Below are 24275 nucleotides of genomic sequence, written 5' to 3'. Positions count from 1 at the left end.
TGTTTAACAATTATATGCAAAATAACAGTAGTGCAATTATATTTTTGTAGAATAGTTTACTGTGCTTGTACAGTAACAGCTTTAGACAGTTTATAGTGTAATGGATTTAACCATGTGCAGTCTGTGCAAAATATGAGTAGTGCAATACATGTATGTAAAGTACTGTGACCAGTGCAGTAAAAGAGCAGGTGCAGGTTAGATTGGTGGTGTGGCGTTCAGGAGTGTCACAGCCTCAGGAAAGAAGCTCTTCCTGAGCCTACTAGTTCGAGAGCGTAGGCTTCTGTAACGCCTGCCGGATGGAAGGAGGGTGAAAAGTCCATGGTTTGGGTGAGAGACATCCTTGATGATGTTTCTTGCCCTGCCCAGACAGCGCTTCTGGTAAATGTTCTCGATGGATGTTAACTGGGTGCCGGTGATCCGTTGAGCAGTTTTCACCACCCGCTGGAGTGCTTTGCGGTCAGATGCGGAGCAATTGCTGTACCACACTGAGATGCAGTTTGTGAGTATGCTCTCAATGGTACAGCGGTAGAATTCAGAAAGGATCCTAGGACTGAGGTTAACTTTTTTAAGGCTCCGTAAGAAGTAAAGGCGCTGCTGAGCCTTTTTGACCAGGGTGGAGGTGTTTAGGGACCAGGTGAGATCATCTGAGATGTGGATGCCAAGGAACTTGAAACTCGACACACGCTCCACTACAGCTCCGTCGATGTAGATGGGTGTGTGTGCATGATTCCTAGTCCGCCTGAAGTCCACAATGATCTCCTTAGTCTTCTGGGTGTTTAGTTCCAGGTTGTTGGTGGCACACCACTCAGCCAGGTGCTGCACCTCATCCCTGTAGGCTGACTCGTCGTCATCCTTGATCAGACCTACCACCGTGGTGTCATCTGCGAATTTGATTATGGTGTTGGAGCCATAAACAGGAACACAGTCATTGGTGAAATCACTAGTTTCTGTGCACTTTCGCGCACTAGTTTCTAACACAAACTATCTGAACAAGCAGTGTGTCTGTGCTGCCGGTGCTGGTCGTGTGCAGTGTTAGCAGGAGCTGACCGCGCGGTCAAGCAGAAACGGGATGCTGGCTGTTATTTGTGTTCTCAGACGGAGCGCAGGTGTCTTCCTCGTTCAGCTGCGAGAAGAAGTCCCTGGTGGATTCTGCCGGCTGGAGCGCAGTGGCACACACTGCTTGAGGACAAGGTTCCTGAGTGTGTGTGTGTGTGTGTGTGTGTGTGTGTGTGTTAGTTTAAGTGTTTGTGGGTCTGGCCTGCTTGCTCTAGTATCTGTGTTCTGCTGGTTGTTTGCAGACAGAGCAGTTGTTCAGATTTAGCATGAAAAATCTACACGAACACACGTTTAAACAAGTGTCATAGCCAAAAATCAGGTAAATCCTGTAGTGTTCCACAAAAAGTGTTCCTGTAGCTCAACTGGTAGAGCACTGCCTTAGCAAGCAAGCGCAAGGTTGGGGGTTCGATTCCCCGGGAACACATGATATGTAAAAATTGATAGCACTGTAAGTCGCTTTGGATAAAAGCGTCTGCTAAATGCATTAATTTAATTTAATTTTAATTTAATTTAAATCATATTTTGCCTACTTGTTTCTGTGTGGACAATTTCCCCGCCAGACGTTCATTGTAATGCAGCCTCAGTGGTATTTAGCACATTCCAGTGTGTGTCTGTGGGTTCCTTTAATTTCCTGTGTTCTGCAACAGAAACCGTCATGAAACACATGCCTGTCACACTGCTCTCAACTGGCCCCTAACGAGGATGCTTGCCTCCACAGTTTTTTGTATTATGGCAATGAGAATTGTGTGCTTAACAGTCTTGTGAAGTAAGCTTCTATTTGTTTATGCAAAATATTTGTACTTAGTTTTTGGGAGTGATATGTAACCCAGCTGTAACCATGAGTGTTTTTGTGAGATTCTCTTTTACGTAGTGAACTAAATAAAAACATTAAATCCACTGGACAAGGACGGCCACACCACATTGTGGCTGAACTCACATGATTCATCCATAATTTGTTAATCTTATGTGCAAGTTGCAGGACAAAAGCGCCCTAAGAATATCACACATTGTTTGTTTCATGTTTTAATTTAAACAGTAAACCTCTTTAAAGAGGTTTGTTAGCCAAAAAATAGAAAGGATTTGTTTACATTGTGAAAGATGAATTAAATAGTTACTGTTTTAGGACTTTATTTGATTACCACTTTTAATACATCTGAATTACATCATAAACCCACAAAAAATAAATAAAACAAGCAACAGTTAAAAAAAAAAAAAAAGAATAATTCCACATGACCCTATTATTGCAAAAAAAAAAAAAAAAAAAAAAAGTTCACGTTTTATTAACTTAATTGATTAGACATTTAATTAAACAGTTAAACCGTAACTGACTCCCCTTGTTTTGTGTGAACCCTTGGTATTTCTAACTGACTTGATCCTAGTGATCTGAGTGCTCTGTTAGGTTTATATTCAGTGAACATATCTGAAATATATTTCGGTCCTAGGTCATTTAGTGACTTATATACGAGTAAAAGTACTTTAAAGTCAATCCTAAATGTAACTGGAAGCCAGTGTAAGGACCTGAGGACTGGTGTGATATGCTCAGATTTTCTGGTTCTAGTCAAAATCCGGGCAGCAGCGTTCTGGATGAGCTGCAGCTGTCTAATGCTCTTTTTGGGAAGGCCGGTGAGGAGCCCATTACAATAGTCCACCCTGCTGGTGATAAAGGCATGAACAAGTTTCTCCAAGTCTTGACTGGAAACAAAACATCTAATTCTTGCAATGTTTTTTAAATGATAGTATGCTGATTTAGTTACTGCTTTGACATGACTACTGAAACTAAGGTCTGTCTCCAGAATCACACCAAGATTCCTGACTTGATTTTTAGTTGTTTGACCCCTAGAGTCAAGGTATGCATTCACCTTGAGAACTTCATCTTTGTTTCCAAATGCAATGACTTCAGTTTTTTCCTTGTTTAACTGAAGACTATTAATTTCATCAATGCATTGGCAGAGGGAGTCAGTGGGGCTGTAGTCATTTGGAGATAAGGCTAGGTAAATCTGGGTATCATCAGCATAGCTGTGATAGGCAATTTGGTTCTTTCTCATTATTTGACTTAGTGGAAACATATACAGGCTAAACAAGAGCGGTGCAAGGATCGAGCCTTGTGGGACTCCGCATGTCATGGACGTCCACTTAGACTTATGCTCTCCTAGACTCACATAATAGCCTCACCCTTCTAAGTATGACCAGAACCATTTGAGTACCATCCCAGAAAGCCCAACCCAGTCTCTCTAGTAGTATGTTATGATCGACAGTGTCAAACGCAGCACTGAGATCTAGTAATACCAGCACCGATATTTTGACAGTATCAGAATTTAAGTGAATATGATTTATTATCTTAATGAGTGCTGTCTCTGTGCTGTATTCCGGTCAGAAACCAGATTGAAAATTGTCCAGTTTTGTTCAGCTGATTTAAAAATACATTTTCTATAATTTTGCCTATAAAAGGAAGATTTGAATTTGAAGAGACTTATTACTGAAAAAAAGGTTTAGATACAAAATGTATCCTGCACACCAGTGTGACGTCAGTGAGTACATTAAAGATGCAGTAGGAGATCTTGTAAAATGCTAACTTTAGCCTGATAGCTCTGAAAGTGAACATCCCACCCTCCCTGCAATCGACGTCCAAAGCCACACCCCCTAAACGCATATATGTTTACTGACCAGATGACCAAAGACAACATTACTACAATACATCATATGTCATTAACCGGTGAGAAAACTTTATAATACAGTTAGTAAAAGTACTACAATAACAGGAAGGAAGACCAGGTTGTTGATGTTTGCCTGCCATTCTCGCTCTGTCTGCACAGCCTAGGTGAAGGCTCTGATGATGTATCCTCTCTGCACAAACAGGGTGCAAAAGCTATGCAAATACATATGCTGACAGGCAGGTAGGAAAGTCAATCAGAATGCTCGGAGCGACCATTTCTTGGTCCTACACCTTTCACAGAATATATATATATTAGGGGTGTAACGGTTCACAAAATTCACGGTTCGGTTCGATACGATACACTGATGTCACGGTTCGGTTTGGTTCGGTTCGATACGTTTTAGATACAGCAAAATGTAAAAACATCTCAACTTTTCAGAATGCCGCAAGCGCACCGCGGGTCATGTGACAAGAACTAACCAATCAGCTTCATCCTTTCCCGTAACAACGTTGAGAGCTCAGCCAAGATGAAGGAACAGCTGATCATAGTTGTATATGGATTGCAATTTTGAAATAAATTCAGTAGCAGAGCTACTGCAAGCGATTTTTAGAGCTGCAAATCCATTTATCCTTCGCTGAAATTTCCGCGTCTCATGGAGAGAGCACGTCATTGTTGCTTAGCAAAGACAGACGCCTCATGAGCGCTTCTGCCCGAGCGCTTTGGAAAGGAGGAGAAAGACGTGCTTAGCGTTTTCCATGCGTTTTTAGGCACGATATGTGAAGGCGCTCGCTCACTCAGCACGCGCTGAAGGCTCGTTGCAAAATGTCTAATGCATTTAACAGACCAGAAATATAAGATCCTAAAATAACCAACAGGTCTGGTGTTTGGGTTGGATTCCCTGTAAGCTATAGTTTCTAAATGCTGCAGGGATAGTTTGCTGCGTGCATGTTTCTCCTTTTTTTCGTCTTTTCCCAGATAGTACTGACGCATATATCCCAGATATTCCCGCTGGTTTTTTTTTTTTTTTTTTTGTAATCCCGCTGGTGTACCCTGTCATGTTGCAGATGCGACATACCGTTGTTTTTTTATCCACCACTCTCTTGCCATCACCATTATAGCTTAAAGGGAATCCAAAGTGCACCCAAACACCAGACCTGTTGGTTATTGGAGGATCTTCTCATTTCTAGTCTGTTAAACGCATTGGCTATTTTGCAACGAGCGTGTACTGAGTGAGCGAGCGCCTGCTGAGTAGCCTAACATAAACATATAAGATGGTGTTTTTTTCTTCTTCGGGGGTGTCAGGGGCGTTGCCTGTTACGTTGTTTGGGTTATTGGGCTACCTTGTTGAACGCATATCATTATATTTCTTTCTCTCTCTTTTTTTTTTTTTTTCAAATATAATTAATTACTCCAACGAACCGTTCGGTATACATAATGCGTACCGCGTACCGTACCGAAAGCGTCGTACCGAACGGTTCAATACAAATACGCGTATCGTTACACCCCTAATATATATATATATATATATATATATATATATATATATATATATATATATATATATATATATATATATATATATATATATACACAGATATATATTTAGAACACTTAATGATTGCTATCGGGATGTGAAGAGACTTTGAACCAGAATAATAAAAAATGATATGACCCCTTTAAGGTAAAAATGACCTTAAAAGGTATAATTTGAACTTATTGGAAAAGATTAATTTATGTCACTGCTGTGAACTGACCACTTTACAGAATGTAAAGAATATAACAGTTTTTAGGAGTCAGCTGTCCACTGTAGTCAATAACATATCAGCACAGTTACACTCAGTCAAATTATTGTTATTGATAAAATCCCAGAAAATATTGAGATATAATTTTTTGTCAATATCGCACACCCCAGCTGCCAGCAGTTGGCTGTATGTAAATTTTAACACTGCATACACTATCCTAACCCTTGTCAAAGAAGAGCTTAACTTTAGAAATCTGTCAGTGTTCTTTTCATTTTCTCTCTTATTCCACCCTTTCTTTTTCTTGCGATAGTTCACGGAAAGCAGTGACTGAGTGATTGACAACTAATATTAACCAATCTAAAATCTGTATAGTTAAGAATGTAAAGATAAAATCTGTTAATATATAATTTGTAGTTGTGATGTTCCAGAATTTTTGGTGAGTGCTCTTACATTTTTGACATCGGGAGAACCAGTGCTACAAAGTAAAAAAGTTAATTTCGAGCCCTGTGTTGTGTTGGAGAGTTTAACCTGTGCTGACTTGAGAAACATCTCTTGACTTTCTGTCCTGTACCATTGCATAATGAATATTTAATTCAGCGTGTGCTGCATGCTTTTGGTCTTTGTTTGTGATGATGATGATGTCTCTGATGGTCAGAGCCCAATCAACAACATGACTTTGAAGAAATCTCTGTTAGCTAGTAACACATACAGCAGTGTACACACCGTGTACAGAATCAACAAGTGTTATCGTAGCCTGGCCTTTATCTCTTTTCCATTGACACAGCACACAGATCTTGTGCACCTCCATGTCTGTTTTGGAAAATTCACCTGAATGTAATAAAAGCTGAGATTATGTGTGATATGTGGATGCTCGTATAAACTGGATTAAAAATATACGTTTTTGTTATTGAGAATCAACTTTAAATTCTTCCTGCAGGAAGCACTGAAACAAAAGCAGGCAGGAAATAGTTTCCCCTCGCTGTACTGAGCCTGATGAGACCTGTAAACTCTTAGATGGCAATAGAGATGGTTTAAAGATGTGATGAACTATCCTGAGCATCAAACACGCATGCATCTGTTTTCCACGGCTCTTGAACAGAGTAAAAGTCTCCCTCCACAGTCCCAGTGTATCAACACTGCTATGTTTCGGCTATGTTTCCTCAGATCATGTTAGTGATTAATGACAAAATGTTCATTTTGGGATGGAGTAACCTTTTAAATACGACTTCATTGATTATTTCTTAAATGTAAATGCTTGGTAAAAAATTCAGATTTTATTCTTTGTTAAATACAAAGGAAATTAATGAATTGTACGTTTGAGTTTTCATTTAATATTTAAGATTTTATTTCTGAAGTTTCACACATGGAAGGTGAAGTTGCATGAAAACACATGCATGGAAGGACAAATGACTAGGAACAAATATTTCTTACTATTAACTTAACAAATAACTAACTTTATATACTAAAATGTAGGGTGTTATAATTCACTCATGTCCCAACTCAATACACAATACTGAGCTTACGATATGAGACTATCACTATAGTTTGAACGAAACCAAATAGAATTAAAATGTTTTTTTTTTTTTTTTTTTTTTTTTTTTTTTTTTTTTTATAAAAGTACAACAGTTAAAATGTGCTGTTTATTAAAATGCATCAAATGCATTTGATATGACATCAGCTTTAATAGATTTAGACATGGCCAACGGTTATGATTCTGCTTAAAATACTGAATTATGTTACACAGATATGCTTGCACTCTGTTCTTGATTAAATACTTATGTTTAGTTGTTTTTATTTATTCATAATTAATAAATAGGCTACCTTATTAATTGCATTAATATCCTCCATATGCAATAAAGGTTTAAAATGAAAATTAATTCAACTACCATTCTGTATTATATTGCGTTGGATATTCAGAATTTCACATCGAATGCATTGCATTATGCAAGTTAAATGTGATTCAGAGGATCACTTTTTAGCCTGATTTTATAACCTGAACGTGAATGCACATGTCCTCGTTGTCTGAAATACAACATGGCCTCCCAGCGACATTCCACAGGTGCACTTTTGGTTGTTATAGCAGCAGCTCATACTCATGTATGGCTTTTGTCCCTTGACTCGACTTCATTGAAACTAACAGCAGAACTTCAGCCTGATGTCTGCATTAGACCGTGAGCTGCTGTAAGGACACACGTTGTGCTGGTGTTTTGTCTGCTGCTCTGCCTCTTTTGTTTATGTAAAACAAGAAATACGGTGACGCTTGACCCTTTTGTCCTCTTCCTTTATCTGCGGTCAAGGGCACGGGTTTCACTCGTTTGTATTGCGATGTGTGCTGTCTGACCTTTAGCATGTAGAGTCCACTGAGAGAAGCACTCCGTTCCCAACGGTTAATAGCTAAACCATCAACCGAGCTTCGTCAGCATTTATGATGCAGGAAAGGTTGTTGAAGAAATGCAAGGGGAAAAATTTTTTCTCTCTTTCATTTGAGATCCATGTATTATTTAGTCACTTTTACTTCCCTGCAAACACGGCTGCACTGGCCCTTTGCGGACTGCCAGCGCATGGCCCCTGAGAATGTGCTCATTGGCAAAACGTTGTCCCCCTAGCACTGGTCCTGCATGGGCTGCCCTCACTTACCCTACAGGAAGCCTTAGCGCTGTTTTATAAAAAATAATAAAGTTTGAAGTCACCATTATAGGGATAAGTGCTTGCTTTAGTTGGGCTCTTTACCCTTGACTTTTTAACTTTAATATTTCTCTGTCCGCTATAATAGTGTGTTTGTGAAGCACATTTGTTTTCACAAAAGTTGTGAGAAAACAAACTGATCTGATGGTTACTTATTGATGATGCCGTCATCATGTAATGTCCTGATTTACTGATTTCTTCCAGAGGCTGATCTCGGAGTACATTTATTTAGGATTCGTAATTTGACTTTATTTTAGTAGCCCTGTTATGCCACTGCACGAAATTCTGTCCTGCTTTAATATTTTTTAATGTTTTTAAGTCATTATGCAGATGTTATTTGGACAGTATCATGTAGACTCACACAGATATCAAGATTCAGCTTAAGAACCTCAACAATAATGACAATCAATGAAAAGCTTGTTTTGTGAAGTTAAGAATTGATCTGAATATTTTGTTTACTGTCACCATTGTTGAGGTTTGTACACTGAATCTTGATATCTGTGTGAGTTTCCATGCAAATAATTTCTGCATAATGACTTAATAAGGTTCAAAATATTAAAGCAGGATAAAGTTTCACGCAGTTGAATTCTAGGGCTACTATAACGTAAAGCAGTGGTTCTCAAACTTTTTTGGTCATTCCCCACTTTAGGCAAGGGGGAATTTTCAAGCCCCACCTACCCCCATCGCCCCAACACAATGCTAATGAAATGCGCAACAAGCTTAACATGTTCCAATTTATTGAACTAACAAGTAGTATCAGAGTATCAAGTTGTATCTAAAATACAAACTATATACATCAAATAACAGAAAGTTCAAAAATAAAGAAAATAAAAGTTCAGCCATGTCAAAATTTTTACTAATTTCAAAAATAGAAAAGATATAAAAGTGCCACTTTGCAATCTGTGAAAAAAGAAAAAGAAAAGAGAAATCCAATCGGCAGGTTAGACTGTATGTAGACTAGTAATGATTACCCCCTTAATGTTTCCATTGCGATGCATTATATTTATTTTAAAATATTCACAAACTTTCACACCATGTCATCGATTATCTGATATTCCGATTCTCAAAAATGTGTAAGTGAACGTGTTTGGTCGTTTAAAATCCTTTTATAAATAATCTTGATCTATAACGTGAGATGGGTGCCAACATGTTTCTTTGCGACGCATTTCAGAGAGTCCTGTCTGTCATCAGTTTCTCCCGAAATACATGCAAGAAAGTGGCCGGTGAACTCCGAGAAGAATAGAGTAAACGTATAGTTACTTCCACTATGTTTGTCTGATGTGAATAACACACTCGTTAAATTATATTTAAATAGATTGTTGTTGGTGCTTCCACAGACATCAGTGTGTTTTTTACAAACTTCAAATGTATTGTTTTACTTGTGCTTATGTGTGTTTAAATGGCTGAATCCTAAAATAAACATTATTAGGTTGAAAACACTGCATAGTTGCTATATATGACAGTGCTGAGCTCGTTCGTCTCTGGCTCAGCGCCAAACACGCGAAAGCACAATTTGAATCTGGCAGTTATGTCACGTCACTGAACATTCTAAATCCCATAACTGGGACCAAACCGGATACCGCTCAAAAGGTTAAACATTTCATTTGTAACCATGAATACAAAAATGAAACTGCAAAAATTTTGCCCCCTCGTGGTGCCTGGCCTGGTGGTATACGCACTTGATGACGTGTTGAACACTCACACACACACACACACACACACACCGCAATCACTCTCTAGGCTAGTGTGTGGCCTTGCTCCAGATTCTGGAAGATTTGATCTAACGTTACCATATAAGGCATAAAAAGGAAATTCTCCCGTTTGGTGCGCCCCACCTGTCACGTCTCTATGGGGCGCATCCCACAGTTTGAGAAACGCTGATGTAAAGTAATTAAATCTAAATAATGTCCACAGAGATCAAACTCTGGGTGAGAACAGGGAATCATGCCACTTCGTGATGACTAAATCATCAGATCAGTTTTTCTTCTTGCAACTTCTGCTATAACAAATATGCTTCAGAAACACAATTACAACACTCAGAGAAAAACTTCAAGGGCCAAGAGCCCAACTAAAGCAGGAGCTTACCTCTACAATGGTGACTTCAAACATTATTATTTTATTCTTCCTGGAGGCTAAGGGAGGGCTGCCCATGCAGAACCAATGCTAAGGGGACAACATTTTGCCAATGAGCAAATTTTTAGGGGCCCTGAGCTGGCAGCCCTTAGAGGGTCTGTACAGGGCCAGTGCAGGCTTGTTTGGGGTCCTGATCTGAGCTCCGGCCAGCGTACTGTTGTTCCTATCCCTAGACCACAACCGACATGTATACGGAGTACTCCAAAGGAACAGTGATGATTGATATCGTATGACTTTGAGAAAACATTTTTCCTAATTTTTGGTTATTGGTTAAGCAGTTGTGAGCAGTATCTTTAGGTTTGGTTGATAAGCATTAGCACAGCATGCCATCCAGACTGGAGAACTAAAGTGAAAGCGAAATTTGCAGTGATGCCTGGAATCACTTGGATAATGAAATACATGCTTTGCCTCATATAATGAGAACACCATCATAATATAAGACTTTGAATTCTTTGCGTTTATTTGCCTGTGTTTTAGTGTGTTGTTATGGCAGGAGTGCATACGTTCTGACTAGCGGATTTATATACTTCATATAAAATTTCTAGAGGTCAAAGGATAGGAGGGCCCTATGATTTCCATGATGTGGAAAACACAGAAGAAATCACAGAATCCAGTCAAAAACTAAATTTACTGTATAACACGGTATGTCATGGAATTTGTCAAAGTTTCCATAAAGTAATCAAAAGTAGGTTCCCAGCTAACTGAATTTTGTTACAATAACATTCTCCAAATAATTAATGTTGGTTTTGGGAACATAAAATATTTCCAGTTTTCTTGATATAGAAAATAAATGTTTTTAAAGGGTATGATGTTCCTCAAATGTTTTTTCAACTTAATTTAGATTTAAAATGTAGTATTCTAAGAACGTTTATTTGTAACATTCCAAGAACATAAAAATATCCAGTTTCCTTAACGTTAGTAGAATGTTATTTAAAGACTAGTATGCTGTTCCTGAAACATTCTTTCAATCATTAAAGCACCTGCTGTGAACTAGAGACCTGCGTGGGATGAATTTTCTCCCGCTCCCGCCTGCAAACAATCAAGTTTCGTCCTGCTCTCACCCGCAAAATCCTGCGGGTAAACGTATAAAAATTTTTTAATACGTTGCATATTCTGCCTGATACTCTGTTATTTTTCGCTCCCCTGTTTTTATATAAATTAAAAAAATTAAACGGAAAATAAACAAATGTTTCATTTTATTTGCATTTAATTAAATGGATGAACACGAACAAGGAACTTAGAACACAGAAATACAGTAAAAAAAAAAAAGTAAGAAATGTAATAAAAAAAGATATACCTATAATAATTAGGCTATAGTATAGCCTAATAAATTATATAATAATAATAATAATAATAATAAACCTGGATTTATTTCATGTTCAAAGGAAAATTAGTCTAGGGCTTACTGTTTAATGCTCAAGTATCCCTTAACATTAAACAAAAAAATATACATTTTCCTCAATAACAAAATAGACCAATTTTAAATATTTAGCAAAATAAAATAAAAACTGAATAAAAAAAAAAAAAAAAAAAACCTGTATGACTACTTAATGTGCCCGTGCAGGAAAAGCATGTCGTCCACTGATGAGGGCTTCAGATTAATCCGTCTTGCTCCAGTATGCGACCGGAAATACTGAAAGCCTTCTCTGATGGTGCGCTGGAAGCTGGAATGCAAAGTACATGGCGTGTTACTTTGCTTAATCTTGGGAACTCTCGACATCGTCTCTTCCACCACTGGAGGACATCATCCGGTCTGTGTGCTTCTAATCCATCCAACTTGACCTTTAAATATCTTGCTATTTCACTATTTTGGAATGGAATTACACATCGCTGTCCATGGTATCAGCATCCTCCCATTCCGCAAGTCTATTTTGTTTTATTTTATTTTATTTTAGTCTATTATAAATAAAGGTTTATTTGGTTTCGAGTAATTTTATTTTGTTAGATATTTCCACTTTGCTGGAGTCCCACAAATATATGTATTTTTCCGCAACCTGCACACAATAATATCTTGCCGCCTGCATCCGCATTCACCCATCAAATACTGTCCCGCGCCTCCCTCGGTTGCGTTGGGTCCCGCGGGAGTGCAGGTCTCTACTGTGAACAAACACTGAAAGAAAGAGAAATAAGAACCAGCTACAACTTTCTTCAGCCACAGCCTTAGATGAACTGAAGATAAAAGACACTAAATCTCTCAAGATCTGATTAAACAACTCCTTGGGTTGCTTAACGTTCATCTGGGAAAACTCACCTGATTTTTAAACCTGTGCTAACACAGGAGAATATATCAACATATTTCTAAATATGTGATTTACTGTACATCGCAATTTCAAAATTAAAGTTTCTTACTTTGCATGTGGCCACATATTAAAATGTGATTGATTTAAACAACATTGAATCACACAAAACATCCCCAGGTGCTCTCCAAATATTTGTTATAATATGGGCATATTACATTGTGTATTTAACAGTGTTGTTCAAAAACCATGTACTTGGTTTTGATACTTTATTTGAGGCCAATTATTATTGCCTCCTCCTTAATTTTTTCGTTCTGCTTTTTGTGATTTTAAAAGGCAAATATTTTGTCATTTTGAAAATTTCTTAAAGTAGTAAAACATTGTCTTGTTCTAGTGAACCAATTATCACCTTGAGAGCTAATTGTATTGTCCCACCCCTAGTGTCTATGAGCGTGATAAAGCTCATAGTTTTCCAAGTGTATGACATAACTTTCATTCTTCAGCTCAATCATATATTCATGAAAAAATAAATCCGTTTGAATAAGTAAAGCGATAACTTTGCCATAGTATCCTTTCAAATGTTAAAGTTGCCACAGTCATTGCATTCTTGTGCTGCACTTTATTTCTACAATTTTGTTTTGTTTATTTATTAGAATAGCAATATTAATTAATAAGTGAGATCTGATTTTAATCCATGTAAACCATAAAAGTAGTGCAAGTCCTTGAAAGTCCTGGAATCGTAACTTGCAGTATCTGTATGAACCCTGTTTAAGTTACCATTTCTTGGACCATTTTTATTTTTTTGTTGGTATTTGAACTGAACTGTGCTTTTCTGTAGTAAACTTTCTTTGTATATTTCCTATTCTATATTAATTTCCTAGCAATTAATTTACCATTATTTCTTTTGAACAAAACAATGTCATGTTTTAGATTGTAGGTCATCTTGATATCAAATACTTTGCTTTTACTCAAGTAAAATTGAGAAGGAGAACTGAATACATTTACTGGAGTAATATTTTATTATGGTATCTGTACTTTTACTCAAGCACTTGACTTGTGCTCTTTGTCCACCACCGGCTGCTAATGCACAGTTACAGGTCCAGTCTTAAAGCGGCTGTGATCCAGAAACTGGAGACTGCCCCACACAACCAGCTCAACCATCAGCTGACAATAGCATCTTTATGTCCTTCTAGCACAGAGGCTTATTTTTCGCACTTCCTGCTTGACCCCTTTGGCGGGGCGAGCAGCGGGACTCTTCATGCTTGCTGTGTCATGCATCGAATGAGAAGAGGCTCAGATATAATGCACTTTTGTAGAATTTCCCCCTGAAGTCCACTTACTTCGGTATAATGCTAGTCGAGGATTCTCGCATCAAAACAGCAATTGACTTCAGTTAATACCTGTTACATTCTCAGCATGATTTTTTTTTTTTTTTTTGTCAGTGAACTGTTCCCCTAAAAGATTTCACTTAACTTATTGATAAAATATTTCTTGTGATTATTTTAATAATTTTTTATAAAGCAGTAACAGTAAAGGGACTATTGTAATGGAGTATAAATGTAATTTAATTATGATGTTCAGATTAGTGAATGTGTATTTCTTTATCATTTTCAATGTAGATTTAATTTAACTTCAAGTTTAAAAATGGTAAGAAACATGGTGATGGTACTCATAGATACATCGACTATATGTTTGTGTGTTGGGCATTGTTTGGAGGACACCGCTGCACAGGATGTGCAATAACATTTTAATAAATAATGGAATAAATGTAATAATACGTTTTTGAATAATTAATCATTTTGGGATAAAAATGAAGCACATTTGACTGCTGCATCATTCACGTGATGATTTCACATGTGTCTCTGTCTCTGTGTTCCCACAGCCGCAGGACCGGTCAGTACAATGTCCAGCGGGGGAAAGCGGCCGCTGCGGCTCTGGGCTGGAGCTCAGGTAAGGCACCGTACCAGCGCTGCAGCTCCCAGGACTCTCTGGACGAGCAGGCCATGGTGGACTACTTCACAGAGGTGGAGATCATCCAGCGCAGCGGAGACACGGAGACTCAGGAGGAGGTGCAGCTGAAGGTGGCTGATGGTAAGAGCCGTCCGTCGCTCTGTGTTTGAGTCAGCGCTCCTTATCTGTGTTTCCCCTACAGCTACAAGACTGATCTACTCTGAAGCCTGACAGAAAACAAAACCATTTCATTGAAGACTGCCTTTAAAAACTACCATTAATTATAAAGTTTGGGGCCCAATTCCTACTATTAACTAACTATTAACTATGACCTTTGCCTCAATAAACTCTCAATTTGCTGCTTATTAATATTTAGTAAGGTTTTTGTTAAGTTTAGGTATGTTGAAATATGACAAACCGTATCATCGTTACAACATGAGGAGGAGTATCGCATTTAAATTAAAAAAATAATTAATCTACACAAAACCTAAAGCGCAGCTGTAAATAAATGTTATTTTAGTATTATTTATTTATTATTATAGTTTTGGTTAATATTTTGTATTGTAATATATTGTAAAAAAATATGCATAACAATTGCTGAAATAAAATTATGTATAATTCTTGTAATATTAATGAAATCAGAAATAATTTGAGAATGAATAAATATGAAAAAAGAATATGAACTTGACCATTTGATAATTTAGTTTTTTGGCATATTTATAAAACAAAAAGCAGTGAGCAGCTTTGTATAGACAAGCCAAAGTGTGTATATGGTTGTCTGTGTCATTGCACTCGACAAAAGCATGCAGTTTGATAGCAAAACGTGCATCCTCTGTGTGATTTGCTATAAAAAACACTCGTTCTTAATGTGCACTTTTGGGTGATGAAAAACCCATGTCGGAAAAGTCTTGTTTTGTATCCTGGGCATGATATTTGCATACATATTTATGACAGTTCAGATATATTAGTTCAGATACGTCATGAAGCTACCAAAAAGGCAAGTAAACCTGCCTTAAAACTGTGCATGTAAGTTTTTGTTATATACGATTCAGATTTATGAACATTATTCTGACATACAGTGGATCTCAGATCTGACCTGGAGCAGCACCACTCTCTCCCTCATCTAACACACTCGATTCAACTCCTCAGCTCAATAAAGAGACTTTAAGGCCTGAGGTGGGTCAGAGAAGGTAAAGAGTTTTAAGAAATTACGAAGAGTGTCAGATCAGCAGCCAGAATAACATCATAACCAGCTGCTGTGATCACAGTTCTTCAAAGAACTACACAAACAGTTATTTTATTGTTATTAAGTATATTAAATGTTATAATTGATGAATTTCAATGAATTTCAGAAAAGATATATGATTAGTTAATTGTTTTAATCGACTGTCAGCACAAATATATAAACAGGTGCATCTAAAAAAAATAATTTCATGGAAAAGTTTTTTTTTTTTTTTGTTCTTATATTCTAGATTCAGTGCATACAATCAATCAATCACCTTTATTTATATAGTGCTTTAAACAAAATACATTGCGCCAAAGCACTGAACAACATTCATTTGGAAAACAGTGTGTCAATAATGCAAAATGATAGTTAAAGGCAGTTCATCATTGAATTCAGTGATGTCATCTCTGTTCAGTTAAATAGTGTCTGTGCATTTATTTGCAATCAAGTCAACGATATCACTGTAGATGAAGTGACCCCAACTAAGCAAGCCAGAGGCGACAGCGGCAAGGAACCGAAACTCCATCGGTGACAGAATGGAGAAAAAAACCTTGGGAGAAACCAGGCTCAGTTGGGGTCAGTTCTCCTCTGACCAGACGAAACCAGTAGTTCAATTCCAGGCTGCAGCAAAGTCAGATTGTGCAGAAGAATCATCTGTTTCCTGTGGTCTTGTCCTGGTGCTCCTCTGAGACAAGGTCTTTACAGGGGATCTGTATCTGGGGCTCTAGTTGTCCTGGTCTCCGCTGTCTTTCAGGGCAGTAGAGGTCCTTTCTAGGTGCTGATCCACCATCTGGTCTGGATACGTACTGGATCCGGGTGACTGCAGTGACCCTCTGATCTGGACACAGACTGGATCTGGTGGCCACGGTGACCTCGGAACAAGAGAGAAACATATAAATATTAGCGTAGATGCCATTCTTCTAATGATGTAGAAAGTACGGTGTTATGTGAAGTGTTTCCGGTTCCGGTTTACCTAATTAATGCAGCCTAAAAATCCTTTAACGGATTTGGATATTAAAAGCATATTAGTATGTTATGTGTATGCCAGGTTAAAGAGATGGGTCTTTAATCTAGATTTAAACTGCAAGAGTGTGTCTGCCTCCCGAACAATGTTAGGTAGGTTATTCCAGAGTTTAGGCGCCAAATAGGAAAAGGATCTGCCGCCCGCAGTTGATTTTGATATTCTAGGTATTATCAAATTGCCTGAGTTTTGAGAACGTAGCGGACGTAGAGGAGTATAATGTAAAAGGAGCTCATTCAAATACTGAGGTGCTAAACCATTCAGGGCTTTATAAGTAATAAGCAATATTTTAAAATCTTTACGATGTTTGATAGGGAGCCAGTGCAGTGTGGACAGGACCGGGCTAATATGGTCATACTTCCTGGTTCTAGTAAGAACTCTTGCTGCTGCATTTTGGACTAGCTGTAGTTTGTTTACCAAGCGTGCAGAACAACCACCCAATAAAGCATTACAATAATCTAACCTTGAAGTCATAAATGCATGGATTAACATTTCTGCATTTGACATTGAGAGCATAGGCCGTAATTTAGATATATTTTTGAGATGGAAAAATGCAGTTTTACAAATGCTAGAAACGTGGCTTTCTAAGGAAAGATTGCGATCAAGTAGCACACCTAGGTTCCTAACTGATGACGAAGAATTGACAGAGAAACCATCAAGTCTTAGACAGTGTTCTAGGTTATTACAAGCAGAGTTTTTAGGTCCTATAATTAACACCTCTGTTTTTTCTGAATTTAGCAGTAAGAAATTACTCGTCATCCAATTTTTTATATCGACTATGCATTCCATTAGTTTTTCAAATTTGTGTGTTTCACCGGGCTGCGAGGAAATATAGAGCTGCGTATCATCAGCATAACAGTGAAAGCTAACACCATGTTTCCTGATGATATCTCCCAAGGGTAACATATAAAGCGTGAAGAGTAGCGGCCCTAGTACTGAGCCTTGAGGTACTCCATACTGCACTTGTGATCGATATGATACATCTTCATTCACTGCTACGAACTGATGGCGGTCATATAAGTACGATTTAAACCATGCTAATGCACTTCCACTGATGCCAACAAAGTGTTCAAGTCTATGCAAAAGAATGTTGTGGTCAATTGTGTCAAACGCAGCACTAAGATCCAATAAAACTAATAGAGAGATACACCCACGATCAGATGATAAGAGCAGATCATTTGTAACTCTAAGGAGAGCAGTCTCAGTACTATGATACGGTCTAAATCCTGACTGGAAATCCTCACAGATACCATTTTTCTCTAAGAAGGAATATAATTGTGAGGATACCACCTTTTCTAGTATCTTGGACAGAAAAGGGAGATTCGAGGTCGGTCTATAATTAACTAGTTCTCTGGGGTCAAGTTGTGGCTTTTTTATGAGAGGCTTAATAACAGCCAGTTTGAAGGTTTTGGGGACATATCCTAATGACAATGAGGAATTAATAATAGTCAGAAGAGGACCTATGACTTCTGGAAGCACCTCTTTTAAGAGCTTAGATGGTATAGGGTCTAACATACATGTTATTGGTTTAGATGATTTAACAAGTTTATACAATTCTTCCTCTCCTATAGTAGAGAATGAGTGGAACTGTTCCTCAGGGGGTCTATAGTGCACTGTCTGATGTGATACTGTAGCTGACGGCTGAATGGTTGCAATTTGATCTCTAATAGTATCGATTTTAGAAGTAAAGTACTTCATAAAGTCATTACTGCTGTGGTGTTGGGAAATGTCAACACTTGTTGAGGCTTTATTTTTCATTAATTTAGCCACTGTATTGAATAAATACCTGGGGTTATGTTTGTTTTCTTCTAAAAGAGAAGAAAAGTAATCAGATCTAGCAGTTTTTAATGCTTTTCTGTAGGATATGCTACTTTCCCGCCAAGCAATACGAAATACCTCTAGTTTTGTTTTCCTCCAGCTGCGCTCCATTTTTCGGGCTGCTCTCTTTAGGGTGCGAGTATGCTCATTATACCATGGTGTCAAACTGTTTTCCTTAACCTTCCTTAAGCGTAAAGGAGCAACTGTATTTAAAGTGCTAGAAAAGAGAGAGTCCATAGTTTCTGTTACATCATCAAGTTGTTCTGAGGTTTTGGATATGCTAAGGAATTCGGATACATCAGGAAGATAACTTAAAAAGCAGTCTTTTGTGGTAGAAGTGATGGTTCTTCGATACTTGTAACAAGAAGTAGAATTTACAATTTTGGCTATATGAAGTTTACATAGAACTAAATAATGATCTGAGATATCATCACTTGGCTGAATAATTTCAACACTATCAACATCAATTCCATGTGACAGTATTAAATCTAGAGTATGATTTCGACAATGAGTAGGTCCTGAAACGTGTTGTCTAACACCAATAGAGTTCAGAATGTCTATAAATGCTGATCCCAATGCATCTTTTTCATTATCGACATGGATATTAAAATCACCAACTATTAAGACTTAAGAACTAACTCGGATGTAAAATCACCAAACTCTTTAATAAAGTCTGTATGGTGGCCTGGTGGCCTGTATACAGTAGCCAGTACAAACATAACAGGGGATTTATCATTAACATTGGTTTCTCTGGATAATGTTATATGAAGCACCATTACTTCAAACGAGTTATACTTGAAGCCTGCCCTCTGAGAAATCCTGAAAACGTTGTTATAAATTGAAGCAACTCCTCCCCCTTTGCCTTTTAGACGCGGCTCGTGTTTATAACAATAATCTTGGGGGGTGGACTCATTTAAAATAATGTAATCATCAGGTTTTAGCCAAGTTTCTGTCAAACAGAGCACATCTATATTATGATCAGTTATCATATTATTTACAAAAAGTGTTTTCGTAGAAATGGATCTGATATTCAATAAGCCAATCTTTATCATTTGTTTATCCATATTGCATTTGTTTTTTATTTGTTGAACCTCAATTAAATTGTAAGCCTTAACTTGGTTTGGATGTTTTTTGTATTTTCTAGTTCGGGGAACAGACACAGTCTCTATAGTGTGATATCTAGGTGAAAGAGTCTCTATGTGCTGAGAATTAACTGACCTCTGTGACGGGAGGCAGCTAGCAGACGGTCGGTTTAGCCAGTCTGTCTGCTTCCTGACCTGGGCCCCAGTTAGTCAAGTATAAACACTAAGACTATTAGCCTGAAATATTTCAAGAGTTTTTTTGTATTAATTCTGATGGCTACGACTTACAGCTTACAGGGAAGTCGTCGCCTAATGGTTAGAGAGTCGGACTGGCAATCCACTGCTCCGAGTGTTTGTTCACAGTGTGTGTGTGTGTGTGTGTGTGTGTGTGTGTGTGTGTGTGTGTGTGTTCACTGCTCTGTGTGTGTATGCACTTTGGATGGGTTAAATGCAGAGCACAAATTCTGAGTATGGGTCACCATACTTGGCTCAATGTTACGTCACTTTCACTTTCATGTTTTTCTCTGGTTCAGGAGTGTGTTGGTTCTATGATTGTGACGGCTGTAACTGTGTGACTCTTGATTTCTGACTCCAGCTTCAGTCCACTCCTTCTGAAGCTCTCTCAAGTTCTTGAATCAGCTTTTCCTCACAATCTTCCCAAGGCTGTGGTCATCCCCGTTGCTTCTGCACCTTTTCCTACCACACTTTTTCCTTCCAGTCAACTTTCTATGAATATATTTAGATACAGCACTCTGTGAACAGCAGCTCATTCAGCGATGATCTTCTGTGTCTTACTCTCCTTGTGGAGGATGTTGATGATCGTCTTCTGGACAGCTGTCAGGTCACTAGTCTTTCACATAACTGTGGATACATGTTCTGAACTAGCCCAAGAGGTAGCTGTATTTATACTCACAATTAATCTATTTATTAAACTAATCAAGCTCAAAATGGAATATTCTATTTCTTTTGACACACACACAAACACACACACATCAGATCTATACAGGTGGAGCTGGGGAAGGTGGAGGGTTTCAGAGGAACTCTAAAGTGCACTGCAATGCTCAAGAGAATGCTAACCAGCAATTTAAATGTAAAGCAGAAAGCTCATTGAACTAGGTTTTGCAGTCCAAATTCAAAATATTGGAGAGGGTTTTTTTCACCAGGCCCTTGCTCCTCAGATTTGACGCACGCGCAGGTTGCCAGATTGACAACACCAACAGAAGCGAGCGCACTTGACGGATGAATGAAATGAAATTTGCTGGCAACCCGGGGTGCCAAAATACAATTGGGTAAACTGGCAGTGGGCAGGTTTCACAAACCAAAACAACGACAGACATTCTGGGCCGGAGCGCATATTTTCAAAGGACAATTACTGACTGTAGCATTGTTTTTCAGATAAATAGGAATGTAAATATATATACGTAAATATTGACAAGTGCAAACTAGGATGCTGGCGTTGGGGTTAACTTACCATGTTTCTTAAATATCTGCAAACATATTATGGTATTTTTTATGCTTTAGTAGAGACAAAAATCTCTTTATGTGCATTAAACCCAACAAACAATTTTTTTAAGCAAGTGGTAAGTCTTTGCACCATTATCAGGAGTTGTTCCATGTAAAATATTATTGCAAAAGTTGGTGATGACTAATGGGTTTCTTGTATGTTGTCAGTGTCAACATGTTTTCTGCTGAGTTCAGCAAGCTGTGTGAAGCAAGATTAAAGCATGACTTGCACTTACATTTCTGCCACACTCCTGGCACACACACAGCTCTGAGTTTGAAGACTGAAAGAACACGTCTGCATTTAAATTTAGAAAACTGACAGGAAACAGAAGAGAAAAGAGAGAAAGGTCTTGCATGTTGTTTGCAGATAGATATGTGTAAATGGAAAATTCAACCAATACTGCTTGACCTGGGCAACCTTATGAAGAGCATGCATTTACTTCCACATTATTGTTTTCAGGAAGTACTGAGATGCTACCTGTAACAAAAGAAAGAGTGTTAACTATTGTCATTTTGCATTATTGACACTTTTCCTATTTAATACTGTAAAGTTGCTTGGACACAACATGTATTGTTAAAAGCACTAGATAAATAAAGGTGACTTCTTCTATCACTTTTTAAAGGCACTGATAGACAGAGATCAGTCATGACATCGATGGAAGTTGTTTGCCCCTAAGGGAACAACATACTGTGACTTTCTTAACTTTTGTGTGTCTCAATTGTGAAGTTACCGGAAAAGGAAGATATTTGTGTTTCCTGTCAGAGCTGGATTAATGCTTTCCTCCTCCCCACGACTGTGATGATAACACATTATGACACATACTGCAGATATCACTCGTGTGATGAATAAGAGGTTTGAAGTCATTTATGAGGAGAATAAAATAAAGCCAGAGTGGCTGAGTTTGACAGAGCTGTACGTCACAGTCTTATCTGACATCATATGTTCATGTGTTCTGCAGAGGGCGAGCAGGAGGAGGCGTGGCTGATGGAGGCGGGGCTTGCGACTCTGTTTGACGAGTCTGCTTCAGACGGCGAGGACGGCATCGCTCTGCTGTCGACTCTGACCCGAACGCAAGCAGCCGCCGTGGAGAGACGTGTGGAGACGCTCAAACAGACGCTACGCAAACGCAACAAACCCTACAGCGTCCCGGATGTTCGGGAGATCTTTAAACCATCACCTGCTTCACAGAGTAAAGTACGAGTACACATGAGACCCAGCATCAGTGCCTGTTTATTCTTCTCCCACATGGTCTGATTCGGTCTAAACCACTGGCATATAGCAAAGCTTCAGCAGGATGTCCTACTAGTGTCTTAAATCAGATGTTTTACTCTCGTGTGACACAGATCAGATCTTCTGCACATGTATAAAGAAAAACAATCTGATTATTATAATTATCTTTTTTTTAATCTGTTTTGAGCTTTTTCCAAATGTGGTTTTAAATCAGATACATATCCGATATCTGGACATCCAACCTTTGTCCAAACACGAATACCCAGTTCCCCTCAGAACTCAGTGCGAGGGCGACAGGTTTGCCCGTAATGATAGCGTTTTAATGACGGCTTGCTGTAGGCTATGCCCTCGCTTTTTATTGATGTGGGAAATTTAGGTAAATTGCACAACTATCTGGGCCTGTATTCATAAAGAATCTTAATGCAAGAAGTAGCTCCTATTGACAAAATTCTAAGAAAATTCTTAGAAATGTGGGCGTTTACTCTTAATATTAAAGAAAAAATCCTAGTAAAGAAAAAAGTAATTCAGAAAGCATCTTAACCCTTAAAAGAGGTCAAACTTGTTAGGAGCACAGACGAGGACTTTTAAGAGAATTAAGAGTTTCTTTAGCAGAGGAGAAAATGGCAGAGAGACGAAGAGGCAGAAGAAATGTGTTGCAGACAATGGATGACACTGAGTTAATAAGACACTATATAATAATTTATAATTTAATATATAAATTAAAGTAATCACTACAATACGATATTTGGCAACTGGGAAAATGCAACAATGCAATAGTGATGATTTGGGTCTGTCACAACCTTCTGTAAGCAGAGTGATCACACAAACAATTACAGCACTTTCAGAACATCTTATTGTGTCGCAGTTCATTTAGTTTCACTGGACATTCCCACCTTGCAGGCTCAAAAAACTGCATCAAAAAACAGAGAGAGAACGGTCAAATTGGAAAAATTAACTCATTTGAATTCAAAGTGAGAATTAGAATACATCCTATACTTAAAATCACTCTTTTTTTCCTTCTTGGACAACCAACCAATCACAGTCTTCAAAAGATTGTGATATACATAGCAACGGGGTCAGCCCCGCCTCCTCACTAAGATGAAAGTTTTTGAGTTGCTTTCAGATCGGTCCTGAATCGCTCTTAAGCTAAGACTCCTACGTACAAGTTTTTAAGATAAATTAAGAGTTTTCTGAGAGGATTCTTAGAATCTTTATTAATACGGGCCCAGGAATTGTATAAATACAACAGCTTCGCTACTAAAAGCAACACTACATTTCTCAACAATGAGATGATTAATTAGCTGTTTCTGTAATTAAAACCATACGCTTCACTATTTGGCCTTGCTTTCTCTCTCTCTCTCTCTCTCTCTCTCTCTCTCTCTCTCTCTCTCTCTCTCTCTCTCTCTCTCTGTCTCTCTCTCTCTCTCTCTCGTTTAGTCATAGAACGGCAATACAAAACCAGAGGGTCAACCGTGTCGCTAAAAGCAATCACAATGCAATAATTCAGTTTTGATTGAGGATTCATATAAACACAGATATCGGATATAAATCATGAATTTAAACAGTTGGGACAAAACACTCGAAATGTTCTGGTATAAAAAAAACGGACATTTTTACAGGTCAAAAATTACACAGTTGTTCCCTGTTAATAAAGATTTCAGCACAGTGTAATGAGTAACTCCAGACTGAAGGATGTGTGATAAATCACAGACGGCATTTATTGTGTCATTTTGAGCGGTTTATTAAGGACAGCTGTACGTTGTGATTTATGTTTCTGCTAGATGCAGACCAAAATAATCAATAGGGTGAAGACTGAAAGTCTGTGAAGGTCAATGAGAAGATGCTCATCCGAATGGACAACAGCGCTACGTGAACATGATCTGATGCAGACCATCCAGAGAGCATCAAGAACATCTGACAAACGCTCACATGATCCGT

General features: G+C 38.2%; 1 protein-coding gene across 1 annotated transcript in view; it reads left to right on the top strand.

The window, feature by feature from the left end:
* LOC127938211 (rho GTPase-activating protein 18) overlaps positions 1-24275 on the top strand; it is a 33504-nt gene that overhangs the window by 1682 nt on the left and 7547 nt on the right. Inside the window, exons 2-3 of the mRNA XM_052534674.1 lie at positions 14390-14598; positions 22066-22301. Of these exons, the coding sequence (XP_052390634.1) occupies positions 14390-14598; positions 22066-22301 (445 nt within the window). The remainder of the gene's footprint in view (positions 1-14389; positions 14599-22065; positions 22302-24275) is intronic.

This window comes from Carassius gibelio, chromosome A20, assembly GCF_023724105.1.
Source record: "Carassius gibelio isolate Cgi1373 ecotype wild population from Czech Republic chromosome A20, carGib1.2-hapl.c, whole genome shotgun sequence".
NCBI lineage: Eukaryota > Metazoa > Chordata > Actinopteri > Cypriniformes > Cyprinidae > Carassius > Carassius gibelio.
This window is presented reverse-complemented; position numbering and strand designations above follow the sequence as displayed.